The 26,383-nt window shown below is 47.9% G+C and overlaps 1 protein-coding gene across 4 annotated transcripts in view; it reads right to left on the minus strand.

Moving 5' to 3' along the window:
* Window positions 1–1,699: 1,699 nt before the first annotated feature.
* The window catches only part of Hipk2 (homeodomain interacting protein kinase 2), a 187,047-nt gene continuing 162,363 nt past the window's right edge, over window positions 1,700–26,383 (minus strand). For 3 of the 4 annotated variants that reach the window (XM_063286250.1, XM_063286249.1, XM_063286248.1), the window contains exons 13-15: window positions 15,029–15,276; window positions 10,842–11,005; window positions 1,700–10,211 (exon numbers count right to left, since the gene is read on the minus strand). In XM_063286250.1, the coding sequence (XP_063142320.1) occupies window positions 9,750–10,211; window positions 10,842–11,005; window positions 15,029–15,276 (874 nt within the window). In that variant the 3' untranslated portion in view covers window positions 1,700–9,749. 4 annotated transcript variants of the gene reach the window in all.

Here is a 26,383-nt window from a genome sequence, read left to right on the forward strand (position 1 = left end):
TGTCCTGAGCATCCTGAAGTCACAGGCAGCTGAAAGCTAAGCACTGTGACAGACTTCTCTTGCCTTCTCTTGGAAATGTGATATAATTCATCAGGCTGCAGCTCAAAACGTGTGGTCAGAGCAAAAAGGGATGAAGAATTCCAGTCCTTTTGATCTCTGTCTCCTCTCTCTCCCATGCCCTTGTTGCTGGGGACCCAGAGAGAGCAGCAGAGCCCTCAGGGCCTCCCAGCTTTGCTGAGGTGAGGCAAGGGCTGGGGGACTGGGGCCTTAGCTGCGTGCGAAGCACAGTGTGTCTTGCTCATTGGACACACCGAGGCTGGCTCCAAGTTCTACAGGGCTCCTTCTCATCCATAAAGCTATACTTTTCTATCAGAAATTTGGCTTGATATATATACACAAACATATATATCAACATCTCTATCTACAATGCTACTACACTAGGAATCCTGCAGCCCCAACATATGCCTTTTTTGTCAACTTCATTTGGTTAAAAAACACACACAAAGGGGTGAAGGGTGCTTTGGGGGCTATAAATGATTGTGCCCTAGGTAACCCATGGAAGAAAATCAGTGTTAAATGGGCGTTAACACAAGAGAGAGGGATGTGGAAGGGCAGGAAGCCAACAGTCTTGGAGGCAGTGTGAACAGGACCTCTGCTCTGAAGGGCGTATGTGTGTGTGTGTGTGTGTGTGTGTGTGTGTGTGTGTTCCCCTCAGAGTCACAGAAAGCTAGAGGACGGCACAGTCAAGACGACTTCCGTGTCCTTCCTCATAACCTGAGCCAGAGCACTGACAGCGACAGCAAATCCATGGACCAGCAGCCCAGCAGGCAGGCAGGGAGTCAGGGGCCTGGCTCCCAGAGCTGAGCTTTCTGGGAGTCCTGTGAGCCTGAGCATGGATGGGTGGGGAGTCGGAAGTGGGGACAGGTCAGCAGAGTCATTTGGAAATTGGCTGAGAGGGAACTAAAGGGAACAGCAGCAGAGCCCTTTTTTAAGCTACAGTGAATTTACTTCAAATGATAATGAAAGCCATTTCTTTCCTCTCACTTTTAAAACCATGGGTTAGCTCCAAAGACAATGAGACAAAATTCATTTGGTTTATTAGTGCAAAGGAAATCACTCACGAACACACGCACACGCACATGCCCACACACTTGCGCGTACACGCACGCCTAGGATATGACGGAGGACTGTGAGGAGAACATTCTACAAGGACATCCTAACAGAACAAGAGCATGCTGTGAGCACAAAGCAAACATGGGCGGTGGGGACTCACCACTGGTCCACACAGGTCCTCCACAGTTCAGTGGTGGCAAAAGAGAAAACCAAAATCAAACAAAACCCAGTTCATGCTGTGAATTCTAGAACAGCCAGGGCAACAGGGTGGGAACCTGTCTTAAAGACACAACATAAAAAAAACAAAAAAACAAAAAACCCAATAAAGACCCAACCCAAACCTTACAAAACCGTCAGGGAAATTGACATTTCCTGTCTTCTCTTGCCTAACAATGGAGCCAGCTCTTGTGTCTAGCCTGTTTCTGTCACTGTGAACCCCTCTGTACCCAGTCTCTGAGGGCCGTCCTGCAATGCCCATCCCAGCTCCTGCAGCGTGGAAGCCACCTTCTAAACTGAGTTTCACACCTTAGCCAGGCAATGGTAAATTAATGTACACATTATTTTACATGGGTTTTGTTTTAACAACAACAACAACAACAACAACAACAACAACAACAACAACAACAAAATGACAAAAACAGCAATGTGTGGAAAATCCAGCCAGTGAACGTGGGCGCAGGGATATGGTTCTCCCTCTCCAAATGCTGAACAAGGCCACTGCGGACCCGGAACAGCAACCATGCTGCAGAGCGGCTGAGCGCCAGCACCATCTATTCCCCGGTGAGGGGCCTAGTCGCAAGGGAAGCATTCACACCAAGACAAGGTGGACGGAGCGTCACGTCTCACCACCCTCCACGGTGTCAACAAGCATTGATCTAACCCAGCACAGGATTCTGCCTATGACCCCAGTTCAGGACTCGCCCCTTCCCATTCCCTCCAGACTTCCTTTCACATTCTCTCAGGCTCACTGGGAAGCAACAAGAAGGGAAACACACGCATCAGGCTACGGAGAGCATGAGTGGACCAGGCCTGCCTTGGGAGACACAGCTTCTAACACAAGAGTCAGTCAATCGCTGTGGTTGAAGATGTCAGTTATAAACAATTTTCTTTTTAAAAAGTACCAGGTTAAATGTAAACTATAAAATACTTTAACTATAAAATGCAGCCAGAAGTATGTCTGAGTCTCCACAGTCAATTGTGTAATTTACGTGGTATTGGAGAAGTCAAAGGGCATGCCACAGGAGTGAGATGCACGCCCCCACACACTTCGACAGCATAGAGATTAGGACACGCAGAGTCGTCTCTTCTTGGTTTCACTTCTGGTGTAATGAGAATTCTATTCTCAGAATCCACTTAGACAACAGTGACCAGGGTACATTAATCCTTACTTTCAGCCCACAGAGAACAATTCATAGTCTTTTAAATCACAATCAAGCTGGCTACATGATTTCCAAAAGGCTAGAGCAGGACGAATGCCCACGTGTGAGGTAATTATTGCCATGAGGGTCACAGTTTGTATAAGGTAATATAGCTAAACCCTTCCGAAGACACTGCTAGGTGCTCTGCCCGGGCTCCAGAACACCTACTGACACCCACCAGGATCTCAGATCTACACTAGCTGGGTTTGCTTCCAATGGATTTAAAGTTCTACAAGAATTTAGAACTTGTGTAAACGACCTAAGAATTTAGGCAAACAAGCCTGGAGCTAGTCAGTAAAGACATTTTTAAAAGAAAAGAAAAACAAGAAACCCAACCGAACAGAGTTTGAAGAGGGTAGAGTGGAGGTCTAAAGCATTTCTAGATTTTGTCATCTCTCAAGTGACCCGAAACTGCCTGTATAGCACCCTCAGCCCCATGGCCCCCGCTTCCTCCTCCCCCCCCTCCTGGCTTCCTGTGGCTGCTCTGCTAGGTTCCGCTGTTGTCCCTCTCTTTGAGAAGGGGGTCTCTTGCAAGAAAACTCAATATTGTTCCTCTTCCCAAAAGTTATCTTGCTTTCATCCCCTCCTCTTTTTTTTTGTTTTTTGTTTTTTTTGTTTTTGTTTTTGTTTCTTCATAGAAAAAAAGGTTCCTGGACACAGACCCTCATGGTATTTACAGATTTGGCGTGAACCTGGCTTCTGGTTCTGTGCAGAGCTGAAGAGTGGGTCTATTACAGAGATCAGAGCTGTCATGATATTTATCAAGTACAGTAAAAAATAGCATTTTGGAAAAAAAATATATACTTTTAGTATTGCCTTTCTAGGATTAGCTATAAGAAAAAAATCATCTTTCTGTATTTATTTAGAAGAAAAGAACACGTTCCCTTCACTCTCCTAAGAGTGCAGCAGCACTGAGTGATAAAGCTAGTTGCTGGAAAGAAACCGAAAGGAATTCTAGGAGCCCAGAGAAACCTCCAGGGACCCACTCTGCTCTCCCACCTGCATCCATCCAGGCCGCTCTGCACACACCTGCTGAGGTCCACTGTCACACAGGGCAGGCAGCGCATGACACTCCGCCAAGGACTGTCCTTGTTATACAAGGGAGGCAGCTGAGGCTGGTGTCGGTGGCTCAGCTCCAGAGCCAAGCGGACAGAATGTCAAGCCCTGACTTCCCTCAGTAGCTAAGGTGGCCTGGGCATGTCTGTACAGGTCCTGCACGGCTGGGGTCCTAGGGCTCCTCAGCATTTCTTAGCACAGTGTTTGGCACAGGGAGTGGGAGCATCATTAAATGGCTCATTAGAGACAGGAGGCTGCACCCTGAAGTTAGTTAAACAGGGGAACAAAATTTCACACGAGTAAAGTCCTGATTAACAAAACCAGGATTGGGAAGTTGGGGCTCTGAGATGCATACTTCCCTTGCACACATGCCACTTTCTCAGAGGGCCAGCTTCTCCATCCTCACATAGGGGGTGTTGACTTCTTCCCAGAATGGGTTCTCCGAGAGAACACTGAGAAAGGGCTTGGCATACTGTGAATACTCAACAAACGTCAGTGAGTCCTTACACACGGGTACTGCTATTGTACAGGAAGAGACAGTCAGTACAATGGGTCCTGCACGGGTCTGAGATGAGGAAGCCTGAAAGGATTGGGGACAGGGAGGGTTCCAGCTTAGAAGCCGGGAAGGGGCTACCTCTCCTAAGTCACCCCAAAGACTCAGGAACCAGCCCTCAGGCGGTTACTGCGTGGGCCATAGTGCCAACCTCCAGGAGGTTCCTCTTGTAAGTCAGTCAGTCTTACCTTTCCACCTTTGGTTCTCTAGTGGCTCGATGGACTCGTCTGAGTCTGTCTGTGGAGACTAGGCAAGTGGACCCATAGCCACCCAAGCCCGGGATACAGTGTGGGCTCACCAGGGAAGGTCTGCTGGCTTGTTTTCTAGCTTCTCACAGTAGCATTGGATTAATCAATCACAAATGAGCACTAGAGGGCTATCAACTCCCCCGGAGCAGCAGCATTTAGGGCCACCACTCCACTCCTCTTTAAAGAGAGTGGTTTTGAAGTAAATGCAGTAAAATTAAAAAAAGAAAGGCAGGATAGAAAGGAACGGTGAATGGAAGGTCAGTGAAGTCATCATTGCCCAGAAAGGAACAGGGACTGTGTTTGCCCGTCTCTAGAGGTGTCTCAGAGGGGCTCTTTGGCTAGAGAAAGGGACAGTTTTTACTTCCTTTCCAATTTGGTAAGGACATCTCAGGCTTGCTTAATCTTTAGGCTTCTCCACTGAGAATCTGTAAAGCACACAAGAGGGAAAACAAAAGTGAGGAGCAAAGTCTGTGGGACCCTGGGCTGTGATGCAATGAGTGGTGGTGTGTGTGCACTCGCGAGTGTGTGTGTGTGTGTGTGTGCACGTGAGTGTGTGTGTGCACACGAGTGTGTGCGCGCAAGTGTGTGTGCGTGTGTGCGCACGTGAGTGTGTGTGCACACATGAGTGTGAGTGTGTGTGCACGTGAGTGTGTGTGCACACATGAGTGTGAGTGTGTGTGTGTGTGTGTGTGTGTACACGTGCTTATGCAGTCTCAGACTGGGCCACGAAAGGAGAGCTTGCCTTATAGATTCTGTCTGCTAGCTGAGGGCATAGAGCAATCTTTTTTCTGTCCTAGCAGCTACTTGGCAGGCCAGCAAGAGCCACACCCACATCCTACCCTCCCTTAGCCAGATGTTGAAAACCTGGGGGAGGGAAGGACAGGGCGGGGACCCAGTCACCCTTGTCATCATGAGCCACCAGCAATACTTCCCTAAGCCTCCTCAGTACCTCACTCTGTTTTCCAAGAACATAAACATCACCCACTCACAATCACCCAACCCACTCCTCCACCACACACTGTTCAAATGAGTGTTTGCAACCTCTGAGACCCAGTCTGGGGAGGTCCTGTCTGCGGTGCTAACCTCCCTTCCTGACCTGCTTCGCACTGGTTGGTCATTTCCAGTCCTTAGACAGAGAACAAAGCCAGGCTGGCTTTTACAGCTGCAAACAACTCTGTCACCAGGAAGGGGAGAAACTCAATACAGTCAGGGACACTGGGCCACCCACTCCCTTTTCCTCTGAATCACATCAAACATCCACTTCACAGGGCTAACTGGCACTAACCCCAGCCTTGCCTACTGGCCTGCCCATCCGCCTTCCTAAGACATCACCCTGATGCACTAACAGAGACATGGGTGCCAGGCCCAGTAAGAACCCAGCGAGCAGCAGTCTGCTGACCTGAGGTCAAGAGGTACCACAGACCTATTTCCTTGAGCTGACCTCATCTTCCTCATGCCAAGCAGGTGATCTTCATTGAAGAAGATGCACCAGGGACATGGTCTGGTAAGCACTGAGTGGCCCTCCTTCCACTGAGAAGCATAGTCCTAAGGACAGCAGCCTCCTTCCATCTTCTCTGCCTCCTAGGGAGGCAGCGCTGAGCGCCTTAGTGGGAGCTTAGGTGAGGATGCTAACTAGCTGGGATTCTGTGTCACACCTGATGCATCAGCACTCAATACAGGACTTGAGAGCAAGGGAGAGGGTTGTGGGATGAGGTTTGCAGAGTGGGGAAGCTATTGCTTTGATCTTTTCTCCATTGGGGCCTGGTTGTTTCTGAGTGGTAGTGGGCTGTGTATACACACCCATCACCACAGCCACAGCTCCGAAGTGGGAGGCCTAAAAGGTCCCACTGTGCCCTTCACTTAGAAGGGTCCTGCAGTGTCTGCACGGTGGCTGCCTTTCTGTGAGACCGTCTGTGTCATCCCTGTTCCTTTATTTGGCTTCCTAGAATTGGGTGCTAGGAGGCTACGCCTGGGGAAGCAGCAGCCGAGGGAACTGTGTCACAGGAGGCCCTGGTTGCCCAGCACCCTCACTGTCTCTGCATCAAGGGAGGTAAGCCACACTCCAAGTACGTTCATGGGAAATAGTGAAGGTGGGGTGAGGCCTACGGAAGCTCTGAGAGGAGCCTTTTTATGCTGCATATCAGATGCGAGGTGGGTTAAGATCTGGTCAGTAGTTCACACCAGGAGGAGAGCACAGAGAATGTGAGAGAAGCTGCCAAAGGGTCCAAGGACATTGCACCGACAGTGGCTTTGTGTCACAGCTGGCCATGCAGACAAGAAGGCCCCGAGTATCTAAACCTCTGCTTTGTGATAGGTCTTTCTTGTAGCTCTTTGCGGGACAGAGCTAAGAGGAACAATTTTCCTAATTCTTGGGCCTTTCCATTTCTTTTCTTTTTTCTTTTTCATTTTCCTTTTCTTTCCTCTGACAAGGTTGGACATCTAATCTATATGTCCCTCCAGTCTACGTATATACACACAGCTAGAATAAAATAAATTTAAATATTATGAAGAAAACACAGAGATACTTGGAATAAATGTATACTTCAAACCCTGACTAGAATAACAATGAGGAGATAGTAATCATAATTACAGTGGCAATAATACAAGTAATCATACAACACTAACTTTATGAGCAGCAAGGGACACTCATTCCTGACCTGGAAGAGAAGGGGAAGGACCTGTGGAAGAATGAGAAGCTTCAACGTGAGCAGACAAGAGATGACAGACAAGGACGGCCCTCCCAGCTCTAGAGAGTGCTGCAGCACAGCAGGGCAAGTCTAGGCCCACCCTCAGTTGAGAGAGAGCCAGTCCTGTGGGAAATGCTGCCATCTAGCCGCTGGAAGCTTCTGTGACAGCCAAATTTCCATGCTGCTGGGGCTCTAGCAGCCTCTGGCTCAGAGGCTCCAAAAGCTCCTTATCCCTCTCCCAACTGTCTTGGACAGTTTTCCAGCTATCTCACTTCCAGCCAGAGCTGGTTCTGACCAGGATGAGAGATTCGGAACTCCCTACCATAGCTGGCATCATTCAGTCCACTCCCAGGAAGTCCTGGGCTGCAGTGGTCAGACCACGCCCAAGTCTTAGCGTATCCTTTTTTTTTGGCCCAAGGTGCACTGAGACACATCCAGTTTGGGGACTTGACTTTATAAGAATTAATGGGTGGGGAAGTTCCCAGAGTTTTTCACAGCTAAAAGCTAAGTAAGCTTCGTTACAGAAGGAGGACAGGTATCAGGAGGAGAGTCTTTCACAGTAGATTGATCAGGGTCTAAAGAGGGAGAAAAAGGAGGGGGACTGGAGGATGCTGGACTGCTGACCAGAGACCTCTTTGTACCTGGTGATGTGGATGAGGGGCCAGCTAGGACTCACATCAGAATCAAACAATTCATACCGTGCTACTCTGTCCCATCCTGGACCTGACTGGTCTCTAACATCCATGGCTTCAGAGTTTCTCAGTAGGAAGAGAACTCCTACCAACTCCACTGTTCAAAGCTGCATAAAATATCTAGAACGCAACAAAGGTGCAGAGGCCCCCTCTCGGCAGGTCTCTATGGAGGCTTAATTGCCCATGGCAGTGTTTGTTCAGTGCAGTGCACCCCGGCCACCTCATCAGTGCCCCTCCAGCCCTCTGCCCATTATCTCACTCTCAAAGGCAGCGATCAAACTATCCAGGGAGAGCCAGGTTAATTTCAGGAGAGAAGTGACAGCAGACTTACCAGTGGAGGTCCACAGGGGAGAGAGCTGGCGAAACCAGGAGCCTGACTAGCTCCTGAGCTGGTGGAGAGATGTGGGTTCGCCTGAGACTACTAGGCTTCTTACAGGAGGGAGGGACTGGGGAGGTAGTGTCTCTGCCCTCTCCTCATAAGGCCCCAGGAAGGAGGTGGTGGGCTGAGGCAGCTACCCAGCAAGCTGACATTCCTAAGACTCCAGCCATCCATAGCAGAGCTAGGGCAGGGTGAGGAGCTTGTCTGGATCTCTGCTCTCAAAGTAAAACTCACCGAAAGAGCCAACTGTCACCGGTGTGCCTCAACACACAGCACCCATGCTCCTCCTGAGATCCACGATTCTCCCCCTTCCATTGTGCCAGCTTCTTTGAAATCCTTCTGCTCACAAAGAGCCCAGGAAAGACAATCCACATGACATTAAAACAATGCAAAAACAAAGACCCAAGTACAATACTATACCAGCTCACACAAATGACCAGCCCCGACCAGTTTCTTGGAGTACCAGTGGAAGTAAACCCTTTGCTGTGTCTCTGTCTGTCAGTCATTAAGGCACTAGGAGGGAATGATGTAAAATCAAGACTGCAAGGGCTGTGACGGCGGTGCCAAGGGACACACGGGGAGGGTGGCAGCCCCGGTCACACCCACACGTGCTCACGCACACTCACTCGCTAACCTGGACCACCACATTGGTTCCATGCCTATGTTAAATCACTTTGCTTGTGCAATTATACTGAGGAATAGTCTATTGGTATCACTGGAGTTGAACATAAGGTAGGAAACAAGGGTGCAGTGCTACATTCTTCTAGGGTGTCCAGGACAACCACTAGCCCTACGCTACACGACTAGGGGTTGATTCAAAGAGAAGAAAAAAAATCTCAGAAAAGAAAAAAATTAAAGACGGCAACATACATCATTAATGACATCTGAGGACTAACATTGCTTAGGGATTTATCCAGAATGCTCCAAAAGAGGAAACCCGCCTTTCTCTTAGGGATCTTCCACTTGTTTGCCTGACCCCACCGTTTCTGACAAACAAGCTAGAACTGGGCTTTGCCAACCCCAGACCAACCCCCAAATATGAGCCTTTTCAGACCAGGGCCTAACGTGTGAAAGGGATGTTGACCCTTTTGGAGTTCTGGGAAAATCCCTAATTTTTATGTTCAATTAATTAAAAATCTATTGGATTTCCATATCAGGTGTCCCTGACAGCAAATTCTTCAATGACACTTGCTGCCATATGAAAATAATCTTTAAAAAGTTCATAAAGTTCTTCAAAAACTGGGCCTTGCTTCCAGTCTTCCACTCCTCCTCCTTTCCAGTTTGGTGCAGAATGGGTTTGTGAGCTGTGGTTTTTTCTTTTTTTTCCTCTTTTGTTACTAACATTTTTCTTTTTCTTTTTTCCTTTTTCTTTTTTAAAATAAAAAGCATAGATTTCCCCTCCTTAAACCCCTCCTTTTAAAATGTTCTCTTTTCCGCTCTAAGTCCTCCCACTTCCTAGTTCAAGTTTCATTTGTGCCCCAACTGCCCCCCTCCCTGCCCCATTTGCATTGTTTGTGTGCGGCACCTGCAGTAGAAATTCCCAGCTCCCCAGGTCGGTCTGGGAGCTCCTCCACCCTCCTCCCTGGCGGGCCTCCTCCAGTGTTTATATGTAAGGGTATTGGTTGACCTTGGCAGGACTCAGTGGATATCCAGTGTAGACGGTGGAGGCTGGCGAGGCGCTGATATAGGTCTGGTGGGCAAACTGGGCCGGATACTGACTGGGGTGAATGGTGGGCGAGGGCAGGACCCGGGGCCCCATGCTCACGGGGACCTGGTGGACGATGCTGGCCGGATAGGCAGTGTGCTGCACGGTGTGTCGTGCTGAGCCTTGGGATGCCACCAGGTGGGCTACAGTGCTGGTGGAGCCTAGGGCTGTGGGCGCTGTGTAGGTGTAGAGGTGAGGCTGGGCAGGGAGGTGGGCAGCCGCAGCCAGGTGGGGGTGAACAGTGCCATGGCTGGGGCTGCTGTGCGGGAAGGTGTACGGAGCCTGAGCCATGGTAGGAGTGATGTAGGCCTGCTGCCGACGGTGACTCCCAGTGCGGTCTGCAGCCATGTGCTGCTGAGCCTGGGAAGGAAAAGCAGCAGAGGAACTGCATTAGGGGGAGGAGGGGGAGAAGGACAGAAGGAGAAGCAGGAGTAACAACAGATGCTTCCCTTCAAAAGCAGAGAGCATGAGCATTTGTTTGGGTTGGGGAAGTAATGTCTGTCTGGCCAGTCACCAGGCTAGGGTGCTATCTAGAAAGCCCAGAGCAAAGCGGATACTTGGCTGAAGGGTTAGAAGGACCCTTCTCTCAGTGACTGCCTTCCCACATCTCACTCTAAAACTGGGTCTTCCAGAAACAGTCCAAGCAAAAGCCCTCTCTCCTATAAAGAACCCACATTTCTGGGTCATGCATGCAGGTCTCTGGGGTAATAGCTGAGGACCCTCTGCAGCAAGGCAACTTCAGGGATAGCCTGGTGGGTCAGGGCAATGGCATGCCACCACGTCACCTTTTGCTGGGTTGACCTAGCACCATGTGGGCCCTCTCTGATCAGCAAGTCTGTCCTGGCACCACGTTACTAAGTACTCTGTCACTTTGCTTTGGGCTGGCTCTCTGTGAACAAGAGATACCACCTTTCCCAGGGTTGGTCTAGGGTAGGAGTAAACCAACAAGGCCCCTTAAGGACACTGCCTACTGTGCCTGCTGGGGTTTACCTGGCTGAGATTGAGGGGCTGCTGCTGCTGGAAGTGGGGGCCTGGCCGCTGTTGACGGTAGGCGATGGCTCCTGACGAGCTCCCTGAAGAGTGGCCACTGGTGGAGGTCACGGTGCTGGAGGACTTGGACTTGAAGGAGGATGAATGGTGACCGGTACTGATTGCTGAGGGAGGAAGAACAGGCCATATAGGTCAGTGGCATGTCCTCGACTGTCTAGAAGGTGTGCTTCCCTCCCCTTCCAAACAGCGCCTCCCAGGAAGGACACGTTCCTAAGGCTGTCCAGGCATTAACCATGTATTCCCCAGACATAGCCATTCACTTCACTCTGGAGAGACAGCTGGGCTCTGGCCCTTGGCCACATGTGGGGGTCTATGCTAGCCCCACACTCACTGGTCCACTGAGGGAAGTGTTATAGCAATATCTGGGAGATGTGTGGAAGGAAGGAGGCCTGCCTGGTTCCTTCCCCGCAGGATCAGATGTGATCATGCTAACAGCTGAACGTAACACACAACCAGACTGAACAGCAGAAGTTACAAGAACCATGCAGCTTTCCTGACCCCAGCAGCATGAGACTAACTCTTTCAGGGGTGGCCTGACACAGCCACTGTTCCTACTTACTGACAGGGTGGAGGTTGCTCTATTCTTTGGTCACTGTGATTCCAGCTCTGTAGTTGGGGATGGCATAAGAGCCTGCATTGTAACACATTCTGGGAGCTGCTGCTGCTGTGGGGTGGGGGGACCACAGTCTTAATGGGTAGGAGATTGAGCAGGGGCAATACCCACATCAGATGGCTGTCAAGTACTTGGGCAGGAGAGCCCAGAGCTTTATTAGAGCCTGCTGCCTGCCAGGCACTGTGGCATGGACCACCCAGGAGGCAGTTGGGTGAGAGTGGCAATAAGGAAGCACCTCAGAGCATAAAGGCAAGAGGCAGGGGAAGAGGATTCAGGAGGATGCTAGTGGTTAGTCAGAATAGGCCTTAACTGTCGGTGGGCAGGGTGAGACCTTCACCCTGAGTAAGGTAAGCGCCTAAATGCACAGGTCGTAACCCTCTGCCCTCTTACCTTTGATATGTAACCCAGGCTGCCCTCAAACGGGCCATCCTCCTGTCTCTGCTTTTTCTGTGATGGTTGGTATTATAGATCACCAGACCTGGCTAAGTTACAGTCTCTACTGAACAATACCCAAGAGCCAACAATTGGCAAGCAACAGGCAGGTGCACAGTCTTGAGGAGACACTGCATGTCTCTAGCCCGCACAAGAGCCTAGGCAAATGTGTATGGGAGGAGGTTCCAGGCACCTCCTCTGTGCTCTATGGTCAAATGTCTGACAGAACACATGAGGACTATGAACTGTACTATTGGTGTACAGTTTAAAAGCCAGTTAATATATTCACTCTACTCCTTAAAAGCTAAAGAACAAAGGAGAATTAGTTGGGAAGAAAGTGGCTTTGGTTTGGAGTGGAAGGACAGCCTGCCTCCCACTGCCCCAGGTGCTGGCCTAGGTAGGAACACAATGCCAGCTGGGAGACCAGTGCACAGAGGGGTGTTGATTCTCTGTCCAAGAACATGCCTGAGGAGGGCTTTGCCCAAGGGGAGAGAGCACAACAAGAAAGGCAACAAGCCTTTCCCTCATCCCCACCAGTCCAAGGACATCTGAGAATTCTCTTGTATCATGTAGTTAAGGATTCACTTCCTTCATGGAGTTTCTGGGATTGACTAAAATAAGGTCTGTATCTTATTCTTAGGACAGATGGCATTACACACTAAGGAACATGTATAATAAAAGATGGGGCCTTTGAATGACTTGGGATAGATCAACTTTTTGACAGATTCCAGGGTTATGAAGTCAGGGTTGTGAAGCCCAAGGTAAGCCCTGACAATGGGAGACCTTGGGGGCAGAAGACAGAGGGGAACATCCCACCTCTCAAGAAACTCCCAGCCTCAAGTAAAGGAAGATTGATTTGATGGGAAGGAGAGGGTGAGTCTTAGATGAGATTCCCCTGAGTTGGAGAGATGGCTCAGTGGTTAAGAGCACTGCCTGCTCTTCCTGAGTTCAAATCCCAGCAACATGGTGGCTCACAACCATCTGTAATGAGATTGGTGCCCTCTTATGGTGTGTCTGAAGACTGCTACAGTGTAATCATATAATAAATAAATAAATCTTTGAAAAAAAGAATGAGGTTCCCATGTCTAACTATACACTGGCACCCATGGCCTCTCCATCTCCCCATCCTGATTTCCCTCAGGAGGTGCCTGGGAATTGGTGTATTGAACTTCCCAGGTGCCAGTGGAGCAGACTGTTATATTCAGGACCCAGTGCCCAGATTAACCAGTTAGATCCAGTTAGATTCTCAAAGCTCAGGCAAGGCCTGGGTCTTTGAGGACTCGATATGGCGGCAAACAGAAAGCCATGTGCCTTGACTGACAGTAGAGCTCTCTTTCTCTCCAGGCACCAGGAGTTTGTGTGCTGGAATTGAACTCCTCCATGCCTGGTGACAGATCATGGACAGATCTCTGCTCTCATCCAGCATCCTAGAAACTGTAGAGATTATCTCAGAAGAAGAATCAATCAGTCCAAGGGATCTACAGCTTGGGTCTGTCAAGAGACAACGTTGGAAAGACCTCAGTGTTCTACCTATTGCATTATTGTGGTGACAAGATATGGTGACTGGACTATCCTAAGGCAGAGTCTGTGGCCATGAGGGAACAGACACTCACTCATGCAGGGTGTCCATGCAAATGTGCTTAGAGCATGGTGATCTGTGGCAGCAGATCCTGAGAGTCTGGCTGCAAGCACGGCCACTCTGAGAACCTCTGTGCTCTTGCACGGTTCTTTTAATTGCAGTAGCTCCATGTTGAGTTTCTATGAAGACTAGTTATATTAGAGATAGTCCACGTGGGGTTCATTCCATGTGCACACCCCTTAGTGAGCAGCCTCATGTTATTTCTCAGCCAGGCACTGTGGGCCCATACTGCTTCTCACAGTGAGAGTATTGACTGTGAAAACTAGCATCAACTCCACAGACTGTGGGCAGCTAGGACCTGAAGATGAGCAGTGGTGGGTGCAGGCAGATGAATTTAATGAGCCTATTTTCTGGGGAGCACTGTGGTACCCCTAAAGCCACAGGTGGAGTGCTTGAAAGAGGCCCGTGAGCATACCTACCCCACATGGGCCAACCCCAGTCAGATGGTAAAGAAGAAAGAAGCCTGAGCTTGTTTCCATTTCTCTTCCTGGCAGAGTTGCTTGGTGTAGAAAGGGCCCAATCCCAGGCCTGGTGAATACTGGGAAAGTGTTGCAGGCCGGTGGCAGCAGCGGCCTGGAAAACTCCCTACGGCTCTCATCCTAATCAAACCCAGCACACCGAGCAGCAACCTCAGCAACCACCAAAGGAGAGCCCTCATCTCCCAGGGTGCCTCAGGTATCTCCTGTGGCCATGGCCACATCAGGTGACAAACACAAGGTCCCTGCCAAGGAATAATAAATAGCCTATCATGTCTAGACAAAGCTTGACAGTGTGCTCCTTTCTGACGTCACAAAGATGCTGCCCGGCCTGGCTGTGGCTGATGGCAGCATGAAGCAGAAGAGCAGGCTTACAGATCTCTCATGAGCTGGAGTGAAGGAGACGCCAGAGAGCTGCTGCTGAGGAAGAGCATGGCAAGCACTGCCTCCCTTCAAAGGCTAAGTTCAGTGCTTCCTGCCAGGGCCCAGTGTGCAGGACAAGCCTCATGGGATGTTAGTTCTTCAAGTAAAGCAGAGAGAAATGTGCCTGGCTCAGATCTCTGTGCCCAAAGAAGTCCTGATAAAGGGTCCGTGACCTCACATGGCAAGGTCAGATCAAGTACTTCCTTATTAGACACTTGCTCTACCCTGGGAAGATGTCAGGAATGTCCAGACCAGTTGATAAGAAAGTGGGGTGAAAGTGGGGTGCTTCTGTTGTTGATCAAGCATGGCAGAAGCAGGGCCACCTAGAGGACAGTCGTGCTTTCCAAATTTCAAAAGGAAAATATTCTACGTAGAATATGGTGATAATCTATGATATAGGCAGAATCCCACTGTGGCTGCTTGAACAAAACCAAGTGTGCAATGTAGACAACCTGAAATAATTAGGTATGTTCTGTTTCACTAGTACTAACATTTCTAATAGCAGAAAACAGGAAAAGCAGAGAAATGCGTGGTCCCAGGTTACCTGGCCCTAGGCTGTCACATTCTACCAACACTTCACTGGCCTGCGTCTTCAGTGGGGGTACGATGATGGTGCGGGGGTTGCCGGTGCAGTGGTTCTCTAGGCCCCCCTTGGTGTCCAAGGTGTTGGTGCCGTTGTGCCCTGTGCGCTGCTGCACCGAGTAGGGGCTGGTGTTGCTGGAGGAGTCAGAGTAGGGAGAATCATGGACTGTGACACAGCTGATGACATTTTTTCTTTGCTTGGAGACTGTGCTGCAAAGTTAAAGGGAGAGGTTAGAACTGCAGGCTGGCTGTGAGGTAAGAGAGCATGTTCTAGGAAAAGCCCTTGGTTGGGCCCTAAACCAGAGTACATGGGAAGACAGGCAGAGCAGGCTGGACTGGGCCTGGGGCACACTGATGCTTCTGGAAGCTAATTCATGAGGCAATCAACAGTGGTCTAGGCTATCCCCATGTGGCAGAGTCAGTGAGCAGGGTGCCAACCCCTCCAACCACTAGAACGGAGTCTGAATGAAGCAGGCAGGTGGAGACCTGGAACTGGAGGGATGGCCGAGTTTGGGCTCTGGGCCTCTGAGAATCAACAGAGTGTAAGCAGGAAGGGAAGAGGTGTCCAGTGATTCAGGATGCTGTTGGAGGGACAGGGGGTGGATGATGGTCTGAAAATCTTATCATTCAGAAACACTGAGAAACAGAAATTAAGTTGAATTTGAGTGATTATGTTCAGGCCACCCAGGACCCCTGGGTGCTCATTTTTAGGGATGACCTGGCCTTCCTACAGAGTTCCCACCCCTGGGCCAAGGTCAGGAGACAGTACTGTCCTAAGCTCAAAGGACAAGCCTCCTGTGTGCTAATGCCACCAGGGAGTGGCTCCCAAACCCTGGCCTTCATTTCTATCTAGAATTTTACCTAGAAACAGGGAAGAACTAGCTCGGAATGGCTCTTGGCTAGCACTTGCTTTTCATAGAGCTTTACGTTCCTGTGGTTACTCTGGGAACCAGTTTGTGGCTTGGTAACAGGCTGTTGGGATGACAGATGTGGAACTTACGCTGTATTATGCAAGGCTTTAAAGATGGATGTTCACCTATTTATGTACACTGGTCATTTATTTTTAAGAAATAACAATTGCCTAGGCAAGATGGCCACTTTCCAGCTAATCTAATACAGGAAAAAGCTAGTATTTATAGACTCTGGTGGGGTTTCCAATGACCCTCCTACCCCAGGAATATTACCTAATGCCACAGACCCAGGCCAGGATGAGTTTTATTCCTTGAGGGAGAGTGGGGAAGCGGGCGCCTCCAAGAGCAGCTAGGCAGGCTAGTAGTAGCACTGTGGACCCCCAGAGGCTGGAGTGGCAGTCAGGGGGAAGCTCTCGGGGACCCAGCCCTGCTCCTGATAGCCAGCACCAGTGATGCGAGGGATGGACCATCACTGCAGTGGCCAGGCTCCCCATTCTTGCTGATTTAGGGCAGAAGACCCTAGCTGGCTCTGTGGGTCAGAACACGGGCCTCCAGCCAGATGTTTAACTTTAGTGTGTGCTGACGATAGGGCCTTGGGAACTGGTTGTCTACACAATGACAATACGAGCAATAACAGAACCAGTATCAGGGTGCTCTTGGGACGAGGTGAGAGAATAACACTGCACAGGACATGTGAAGGAGGGCATCGATAAAGTGACACCATCATTATAGAGGAGGAGCATCCCTAACCCCAAATCCCAGGGGCCCCCAATCCAAAACTTCCTGAGTTGTGACATGGTAGCATTAGTGAGACAATCCATGTCTGACCTGATATGGTAGGCTGTGGTCAAAAGCAGCTTACTAAGATGAACTGTGTAAAATTTCCTTCAGGAGATATGTACATGGGAAAATTTGAAATTCAAACATTTTTGGTTCAAAGCCTTTAAAAATAATTTAAATTTTATTGAGAATAGATTTTTTTCATATAATGTATTCTGGTCATGGTTCCTCCTCCCTCAAATTCTCCCAGAATTCTCTCTGCTTCAATCCACACCTTTTCTTTCCCTATCATTACACACATACACAAAAGCAGCACAAAAATCCCACAAAACATACAAAAAAATCAGAATAGGACAAAACAAGCAGAAAAGGAGACAGGCAAATGTAGATACTGACACCCCCATATCCACATCGAGAAATCCTACAAAAACAGTCAGATTTTTGAAATCCTCAAAAAACCACAATATATAAGCAAATGACTTGTAAAGTACATTTTAAAAAATGCCCAGACAAATCACTAGGAAACAAAACTTCAAAAATGCCACTGAGGTCATTTTGTGTTGGCCATCTGGTGCTGGGCAGGGGGCCTGCCCATACATGTGGTTTGTAGAGCAGTGGGATTCTTCCTTAGTGGTTATCACTTGAAAATAACTTCTGAGTTAGGGACAGGGCCTTGTGTCCACTACCCCTCTCAGTGCTGGGACCCCATCTAGCTTAGAACTGTGTAGGCCTTGATCCAAGCCTTATTGAAGACAGGATTCCACTACGTAGTCTAGAGAAGCCTCAAACTCAGAGATGCGCCTGCCTCTGCCTCCTGAGTGCTAGGATTAAAGCATGTGTTACCACACTTGGCATCAAGCCTTTTGGATAAAGGACATTCAACTTGTATATATTCTTATACAACACGAGAAAGCGGTTCTGCCCAGAACCCTACCAGTCACAACGAATTTTATGAGGGAAGGACTTACTGAAGAAGTTTCTTCTCTAGTCTGTGCTAAGCCAGAAGATTGATAGGAAAGAAAAAGACAAGTCATTAGTTTGGAATCTTGGAGATCTACAGTCAGTGCCACAGGGAATAGCTGCACAAAGAAATAGAAACACGCCTCTGTCCTCGAAGATAAAAAGCTCAGTGGGAGACTGTATAACAACATGACAAGTTAAACAGTAAAAGCTTTAAAATAACCAGCCAGAATAATGGATGTCACAAAGCCTTCCATGATGAACTGTCAAATGACTCTTCCAGATGACAATTGTTAAGAACCCAACAGAAGGCAAGGAATGAACTGGTCACATAGATTTACAGCTCTTCACATTAACTTAATTTTTAAAAATTGTCTTGTGTGTGTGTGTGTGTGTGTGTGTGTGTGTGTGTGTGCGCGCGCGCACGCGTGCGCACACACATGTGTGCAAGTGTCTGCAGAAGTCAGAGATGTCAGGATGCCCTGAACTGGAGTTACAGGCCGTTCTGGGAACAGAACTTAGAGCCACTGAAGGGCATTCTGTGCTCTTAACTCTCCAGCCATCTCTCCAAACTCTTGAGTGAAGTTCTCATATGGATCCTATACATCACATAAAATAAGCCAGATATAAACTGCATGAGTCAACACATGAAGCGTGTGGACTAGGCAAACTCATACAAAAGGAAACAGGTTACAGATCCCAGAGGTCTGGGGAACAGGGCAGGCAGAGGAAAACATACAACTATTTAGTGGGTACAGAATGTTGGGTTGGAATGACAGAAAAGTTTTGGAGTAGATCACAGATAATGGTGGCAATTCGCGCCCCTGATGGTTAAATGGTGAAAGTGGCAAATTCCATGTTTTACCATAATGTTAAAAACTAATGTGGAATCTCCCTAGTGAACTGCACAAGGCAAACTGGTGAATTGTATAGTATATGAATTATTTCTAATTTTAAAAAGCCCATAGGTTCATCCACCATAAAAAGCTCCTATGATGTAGCCTAGAGCCCTGTGCAGCACTGCCTTAGCAGACCTCAGGGGCTACAAGTAACTGTGGTTTGTCCCTAGAGTTAGAGAGTGAGTCTCCAGGGAAAAGTCCCGGAACCTGGGGCAGGAGAAGCAATGGAGATGTGGGGGCCAGAGTGAAAGCTGGGGCATGAGGAGGACCTGCTGTTCTTTTCTGAGGTGGGAGTAGACACTGGTCTCTGAGCTGAACGGTTTGCTGTCCTGTTGTTGGGGGTTCCCCTCCCAGCTCACCTGCATAGGTGAAAGTGCTTCCGGGACTAGGGGTGGGGCTGGCAGTCCCAAGGGGACACAGAGGGTTGCTACTCTGTTGCACTCAGACTTCTGTCACTGCTAGTACTTGATTAATAGCCCAAGCGCTGTGGCTCCTTTCACAGTTTACTGACATGGGGATATGTTCTGCTGCAGGGGAATGTTCTGTAGCTGCAAATAGTATTCTAGCACTGGCTCTGCTGTCCCTTTCCAGGTGGGACCCTGGAGAACCACAGCCCTATACCATCCATCCAGCTCTGACCAACTCTGAAATTACGAGGGGAAGTGGGAGAGATTATCTGCAGTATGAAAGGGCCCATTTTGAATATCGCCCAGAGATTTATTATGAAAGACATTCAAGATAATCCGGTCTCCTGTTCATGTTCAGTGAGAGGAACTTACACATACACTGGGCCCTGGACATTTCCTGCTGAGCCTCCCTCCCTAGGCCATTGGTCACTTAGAGAGTGAGCAAGCAAAGCAACACACACAGTACTGACTTTGACCAACTGTAGTCTGACCTCTGACACAATTCAAACTGCGCCCACTGGAATCTGTAACTCTTATTTGCAAAGTGGGAAGAAGCTCAGTTTAATGCGGATCAAATTTCCTAGCTGCTGGAACTTTCTGAAGGCATAATACACTACCTCACGGACTAGCACACTGCCACTGAAGAGAGGCTTTCTGCAGAGTCCTGTGGGAGCTGGGAGCTTAGCTTGGAGTGAGTGCTACATGTCAGTGTCTTGTTATCTGTGAGGGAGGTGGGGAGAGAAAAGCTCCCCAAACTCTTCACGAGGCTCATCCCTTTTTCTGTAGCTGGCAAGTCCCATGACTAACAAGCAAAAATCACATGGCAGCCTAACATTGTATCTTTTTGGATTTTTATCTGACAGGTTTGGGAAAGATGAATTAGTTTGATAGCTCTGTTTCTATTCTTGTCTATTGCTAGAAGTAACTGTGCTCTAGGTAAATATACTATCCAGATCAGAGAACAATGGGGAGCTGCTGAATGGCTCACTTAAAACACCCAGCACACATTTGAGATTGACACTGATAGTTCTTCAGGCTCATACATGTCAATACTACAGGGACTCATTCCACCATTGTCTCTAATTATTATTGACAGTTTATCAATCCTATTCTGAGCTGCTTAATAGGAGAGAGAGAGAGAGAGAGAGAGAGAGAGAGAGAGAGAGAGAGAGAGAGAGAGAGAGCGCGAGCTAGGAGTAGAATGATAAGTATTTACTCAAATGGCCTTGATAGACACTGCTTCTGAACAAGAAGCAAAGCGAGAGCTCGTGACTCCATTGTGTTGTCATGGCAATAGATGATTCTCATCATTTTGAAGTGATGAGGGGAAATAAGGAGCTAGGAAGTATAGAAATGAGCCGCAGAGGAGGAACAACTGGCAGAGGAGCAGGTGCAAGCCTCTGACCCCATCCACCCCTGTAGGATCCCGTCTGCAATGGAGTTCTGATTTCTATTTGCTAATCTCAGTCAATTTCATCCTTCAAGATCAAGGTCAAAACTCATCTCCTCCAATAAACTTTCCGTGACTCCTTTGTCTCCACTGACTTCAGAGAAAATACCACATGTGAAAGCAAAAATCAAAACCCTACTCTTCATTCCAACATTGATGGCACACACTGGACACGTATCTAATATGTACCATTCAAAGTGCCGTATTTGTTATTTCCTTCAGTCCTCAGAACAAGGCTACTCGGTAAGAAATGATTACTTTCCTCTTATAGACAATGACTACAGATAAGGAGGGCTTCCGTCCTTTGCTTGCCCTAGGTCAAAGCATCTGCAGTCTTAATCACTACGCTGCGTAGGCCTCTGCACCCCAGAGAGGTTCCTAGCAAACACTGCAATAGTAAAATGAGGCAAACTCTCCCTCTGGAGTCTCCAGGGCCCATTTGTTAAGAGTGGCTTCTTTTTCCCAGCACGGGATGGTTTCCTCCCAGTTTCCCAGCTGAAGGAAATAAGACATGAGGGTTCAGCTAACCTTATTGCTTTGTCCCCATGACCGGAAATACCAGTGGATTACTTTAAGCCTGCTCCTATGAGAAGGATAAGAAGCAGAGCTTGAAGACCACAGTTCTCCTTTTGATGCTATATAGCTTTTAATTTAGCTATTAGAAGAGAAAAGATATCTTAGATTTGTTTGTTTCCTGTTCATGTAGGTGTGTTTATGTGTATGCCTAGGCATGAAGGTCAGAGGTCAACCTTAGGTGTCATGCCTCAGGAGATGGCCATCTTCTTTTTTGAGACAAGGTGTCTCTCTGGTCTGGAGCTTGCCAAGTAGGCTAAGCTAGGTTAGTCAGCCACTGTGTCTCAGGGAATCTGCCTGTCTTTGGAATCCAGGGCTGGAATTGCAAGCATGCACTCCCATGCTCAATTTTTTCTTGTGGGTTCCAGGGTTCATATTCAGGTCCTTATGCATGCATGGCGAGCACTTTCACAACTAAGCTATCTTCCATTCTCCACAACTTCATTTTAATATGGTTCATATATTTCATTCAAATGATAACTGCTTATTTGTACCTGTATGTATACACTCACATGTGTGTCAACATTAAGGCCAGCCTTCACATGACTGCTTTGTAGGACATCAGGAATGGGCCTGGAAGGAGGCGCCAGGTTTCCCTCCCCATTCCTCAGTTATCTCTTCCTGAACCAGCTGGCTTGGGTTGCCGGAACATTAAGCCCATGCATTGAGCACTGTAAGCAGATCCAACCCCTCTCTGGTGCCCACAGCTCCACCTATGGAGAGTGAGGACCAACAGGAGCTTGCCATACATCAGAGTGGCTGTGGGACACCAGAGCATCAGGATAAGCTGCTGGGGACAGACAGGTTGCAGTGTTGCCTTTTCCAGATGCAGTCTTAGAGCCTCTCCGCTCCATCCCTGACCTGTTTAAATGGATGCACGTGATGAAGACACAGTGAGGACGGCTGTGTACAGACTTCCACTGCTGGGGTGACTCACAAAACTGAAACAGTTTTCAACCTAGGCATGTGTTATAGCTTAAAACAAGCGTCCCTTACATGGCACCGCGAGTCTGGTTTGTCTGTTCCCTCCCTCTCATTGGTAGTCACTGGCCCAGGAGTGTGTTCTGATGCTGGTTGTATTCTTAACCAGTATAGGAGGGCAGTGAGTTTACACTGTTGTGTCAATGTAAAGAAATTCCAATCTGGGTTGACTTTTTTGCTCAGGTAATAATAAATGGTTGCTCATTTTTCAGGCAGAAGTCATTTGAACAATAGTTTGTAAGTTTCTGACCATGACTATCTGGAACTTACCACTTTTTAAATTTAGTATAAAGAAACAAAATATCTTGTGTCAATTCTTTTTTGGGGTGAGAACTAAATCTGGAGCCTCATGCATTCTGGATAAGCAACTGAACTACAGCCCTAGTCTTGCATTTAAAGATATATGTGAACATTTGAAGAGTTGACTCAGGAAATTGCTTTCTTATCTAAAACCTCCTGTGATATTTATGAACCATTTTCTTAAGAGTTGGCACTATTGGAAACATGAGGTAAACAGCTCTCACGAAGCTACTGTGCTGTAGTGTGGGATGTAAAAGCACCCAACTTCTCTACAGAGATGGACATCCAATGAGTCAGTGATGGGCACGGGAATGGTGGGCCCTGGAGAAGAGTCCTGTGCTAATCAGCTGAATGAATCACTTTGATCACACACTTAAGTGTTTTTTCTTCATGACTGGTGTTTGCACCTCTAAGCTGAAAGCGCTAAGCCTTAGCTTCTCTAAGACCCTGTCTGCATAAGGTGAGGAAGGTATGAGGATTTGGGTAAACAGACACATCTCTGTAAACACTCATCAACAAGATTCCATGTAAAGAAGACACAGAGACAATCAAATGCTTCCTTCATCAAAAACACTTAAAATAAGGCCGGTTCTACTTAATTCTGGGAAATATAGGAGACAGTATGCTTACTGTTTAGTTTTTCTGTTTTTATGCCTAGCCTCTGGCCATGATTAGAAGAGTCCCCTAGTCTATTAGTGAACCACTGAAATAGAGAAAACATATTTATTAAAATGTTATGCAACAATGGCAAGTTTTAAATGTCTGCCCATCTCCTGAGACCTCCACAGCACTCTAGAGCACCTGGTACCCATGCTTTCAACTTCTCATGGCCCTGTCACAGTTCCCTGAACATACTGGATGCCATCATGGGACTGGTTACAGAAGGTGAAGGAGAGACTTAACTCTATAGTTATTGACTAAAGAGAAATCAGTTATTTTGTCAATAATATTATCATTTCATCAATGGTGTAGCACTTCCGGAATGAATCCCAATCCCCTTCCTTTAGTCTTTATTAATCTGACTTCATCACTTGGCTCTCTGGGACCTTAGTTTCCTTACTTATTGAATGGAAACAGAAGAGACAAGCAAACTGCAGTAAATTGTGCAGGTCTTCTGTGATTCCTTTCAGTCCATCCTGCCCCATGTCTTTACATGCTGTGGAATTCTGCTTGGCCATTTGCTTCAGCAACTAACTGCCCATATTTGTGGTCAAGATCTTCCCTTGAAATTCTTTTAACAATTCTAGGCAATGTCATCTGGTCTTGGAGATTGACTGACATTGTTAATAAGGCCTAAAAATGTGGTTTATCATTTATCCTATGTTGATGCTAAAAGACCTCCCATGGTCAGGCTGTTACCCTGTGAGTGTCCTTGACCCTTGACTCTTTAGCTGTTGTGCTGAGGCTGAGCCACACTAGGCAAAAAAACCAGCATTTGAGGACCACGCTGGGCACTACAAATGGTAGATTTGGGGTAAGTAGTGAGTAGAGAATTCAGACAGAACAATCAAGATGCTCCCTTCCCAGGAGAAATGTGGTTTGGTGACAGGAATGACCAGAGTTAGGGACTAATGGTTTGAATGAGATGTCCCTAGTAAGTCTTGAGCATACGAACACTTAATGCCCAGTAGGTTGTTTGTAGAGAATAAGGTGGTGAAACTTAATGGAGGAAGTATGTCGCTGGAGGAAGGCTTTGAGCTTTCAGAGAACTCGTATGGTTTTGAGTTAGTGCTTGTCTTCCCTTGTGGTTTGAGATGTAGACTTTCAGCTGTTCATGTTGCTTACTAATTAGCTCTGCCACCTGGACTCTAAACCTTCTAGAACCATAAGTCCCAAGTACACTCTTTTGCAAGTTGCCTTGGCCATGGAATTTTATCATAGTAGAAAAGTAACTGAAAAAAAAAAAGGAAGAAAAGTAACTGATACAGGGCCAGAATGTCTCCATTGCTCTAACAGAAAGAGGGGGACCAGAGATCCTGTCCAGTTCTGGAGCCCTCAGTCAAGGGCTTTCTTGTTTAGGTGCAAATAGACCTTGTTTTCTAGGCCTGATGCTTTTCTTTGAGCTTCTTAGAGCGTTCTGACAAATCCCTCACCCCCAGCTAAGGGGAAATGCCTCAAAAAACATTCCCATGCCCAAACCCATTTCCTCCAACATTCTTCACTTTCTTGGATAAGCTTTGCTACTGGGACACTTCCCTGTTTGCTCCCCTTTGACACTCTGCCACATCAGTTACCTCACTTAAATCTGCAACTCTCTCCTAACTCCCCTGAGACCTTGCTAGCTTCTCTGGAGGAGATGCTCCGCTTCCTGTCAGAGCAATTTGTACGTGTCTTGTCACACTTATTAACTGCAAGCCTCAAGAAGAGAAAGACTGCCTCCTTATTTGTATACTACTTGAAGTTACAGACATTCTGTCTTACAACGGTGGTGGGACAGTAAATAGTCACTGTGTTAAATTTCACGGTAATTGCAATTTCCAGGAACAAGTAATCAAAAGTTCCTTTACTTTAGTTGTTAAATACAGTCACAGCTATGTGATACAATTACACAGTGTTTCTCTAGAAGAGTTACTGGCTTCGGGCAGACCTTCCTATGTTCTTGGGCACTGACCTATTTTCTAAGGCAACAATCACACACCACTGCAGTAAATCCAGCACCGCACCTTCCTCAGCACGCCTGGCACCACCATGGGTAGCTGAGGCCTCTGCGGTTGCTCTGAGGCTCCAGTCCGCAGCAGAGTCCCTATAATTCCTACTGTATCGTGCATGCCCTGTGTTCAGTTTATGGTTCCTCCCATGGCACCTACCCCCCCCCCCCCCACCTCTTAGGCTGCCGTCCACCTTTACTCTGAGCCTGAGTCATTTTCATCGAAGTTCTCACAGCTGCCATACATTTCACTTAGTTTCCTCAGTTTCCTCCCAGGGAAGCAGTTCCATGTTCCACTTCCTTCCGCTTTCAGCCCTATGGGCTCCCTGCAGAGACTGCACTACTCCTCATCCTGTGCCCTATCCTCTATGCAAGTCTCTCCAGAGCACTCAGTTCAGAACTGCTGTCGATTCAGATCTCAGACGTCAAAAGTGACCTTGCAATCTAGTTGACAGCTAGGCCTTTGAATTGCTTTTGCATTTCTCCAGCTGTGCTCAAGACTGCTCAGCTTTTCTTATGTCAGCTATAAATATATGCACAGGCTTCCCCAAGCCAGGGGCCAGTCTGGGGTAGGTTGAATCTTCCTCTCTGGAAGGAGACCAAGTCCTCAGGATTCTCAGGTTTGTATGGATGGAACACTAGATCAATTTGGGAGCTATAGTCACAAAGCAAAGGGAGGCCAGTCTTGGAACGAGCAGAAGGCATGTAAAGTAATACTAGGGTATAGAAAACGCATGCCTGGTCTCACCAACCCTCTGTCACTGCAGATACCTAGCAAATGGCAGAAACAGAAGCACAACAGTGTGATATCAAATTACATGGACAACCACACTGAGCCACTCAACAGGAAAATGCTAGTCCTGTTAGTGAGAGCTCAGACCACTAAACTTCACCTGGAAGGCAGAAGGGCTGCATGCTGTAGGAACCACTAGGGTGAAACTGCACTTTAGCCGAACATTTAGTTATGACTGCAAGCATGAAAATTTATTATCTCATCAAAAACATTTGTGATTGAATACAGCAAATACAGAGGCGAATGCCAGCAGCAAACCACTGAACTGAGAATAGGACCCCCGTTGAAGGAATCAGAGGAAGAACTGGAAGAGCTTGAAGGGGCTCGTGACCCCTTATGAACAACAATGCCAACCAACCAGAGCTTCCAGGGACTAAGCCACTACCTAAAGACTATACATGGACTGACCCTGGACTCTGACCCCATAGGTAGCAATGAATATCCTAGTAAGAGCACCAGTGGAAGGGGAAGCCCTGGGTCCTGCTAAGACTGAACCCCCAGTGAACTAGACTGTTGGGGGGAGGGCGGCAATGGGGAGAGGGTGGGGAGGGGAACATATAGAAGGGGAGGGGGAGGGATTAGGGGGATGTTTGCCCGGAAACCAATAAAGGGAATA

Source organism: Rattus norvegicus, chromosome 4, assembly GCF_036323735.1.
Source record: "Rattus norvegicus strain BN/NHsdMcwi chromosome 4, GRCr8, whole genome shotgun sequence".
Taxonomy (NCBI): Eukaryota; Metazoa; Chordata; class Mammalia; order Rodentia; family Muridae; genus Rattus; species Rattus norvegicus.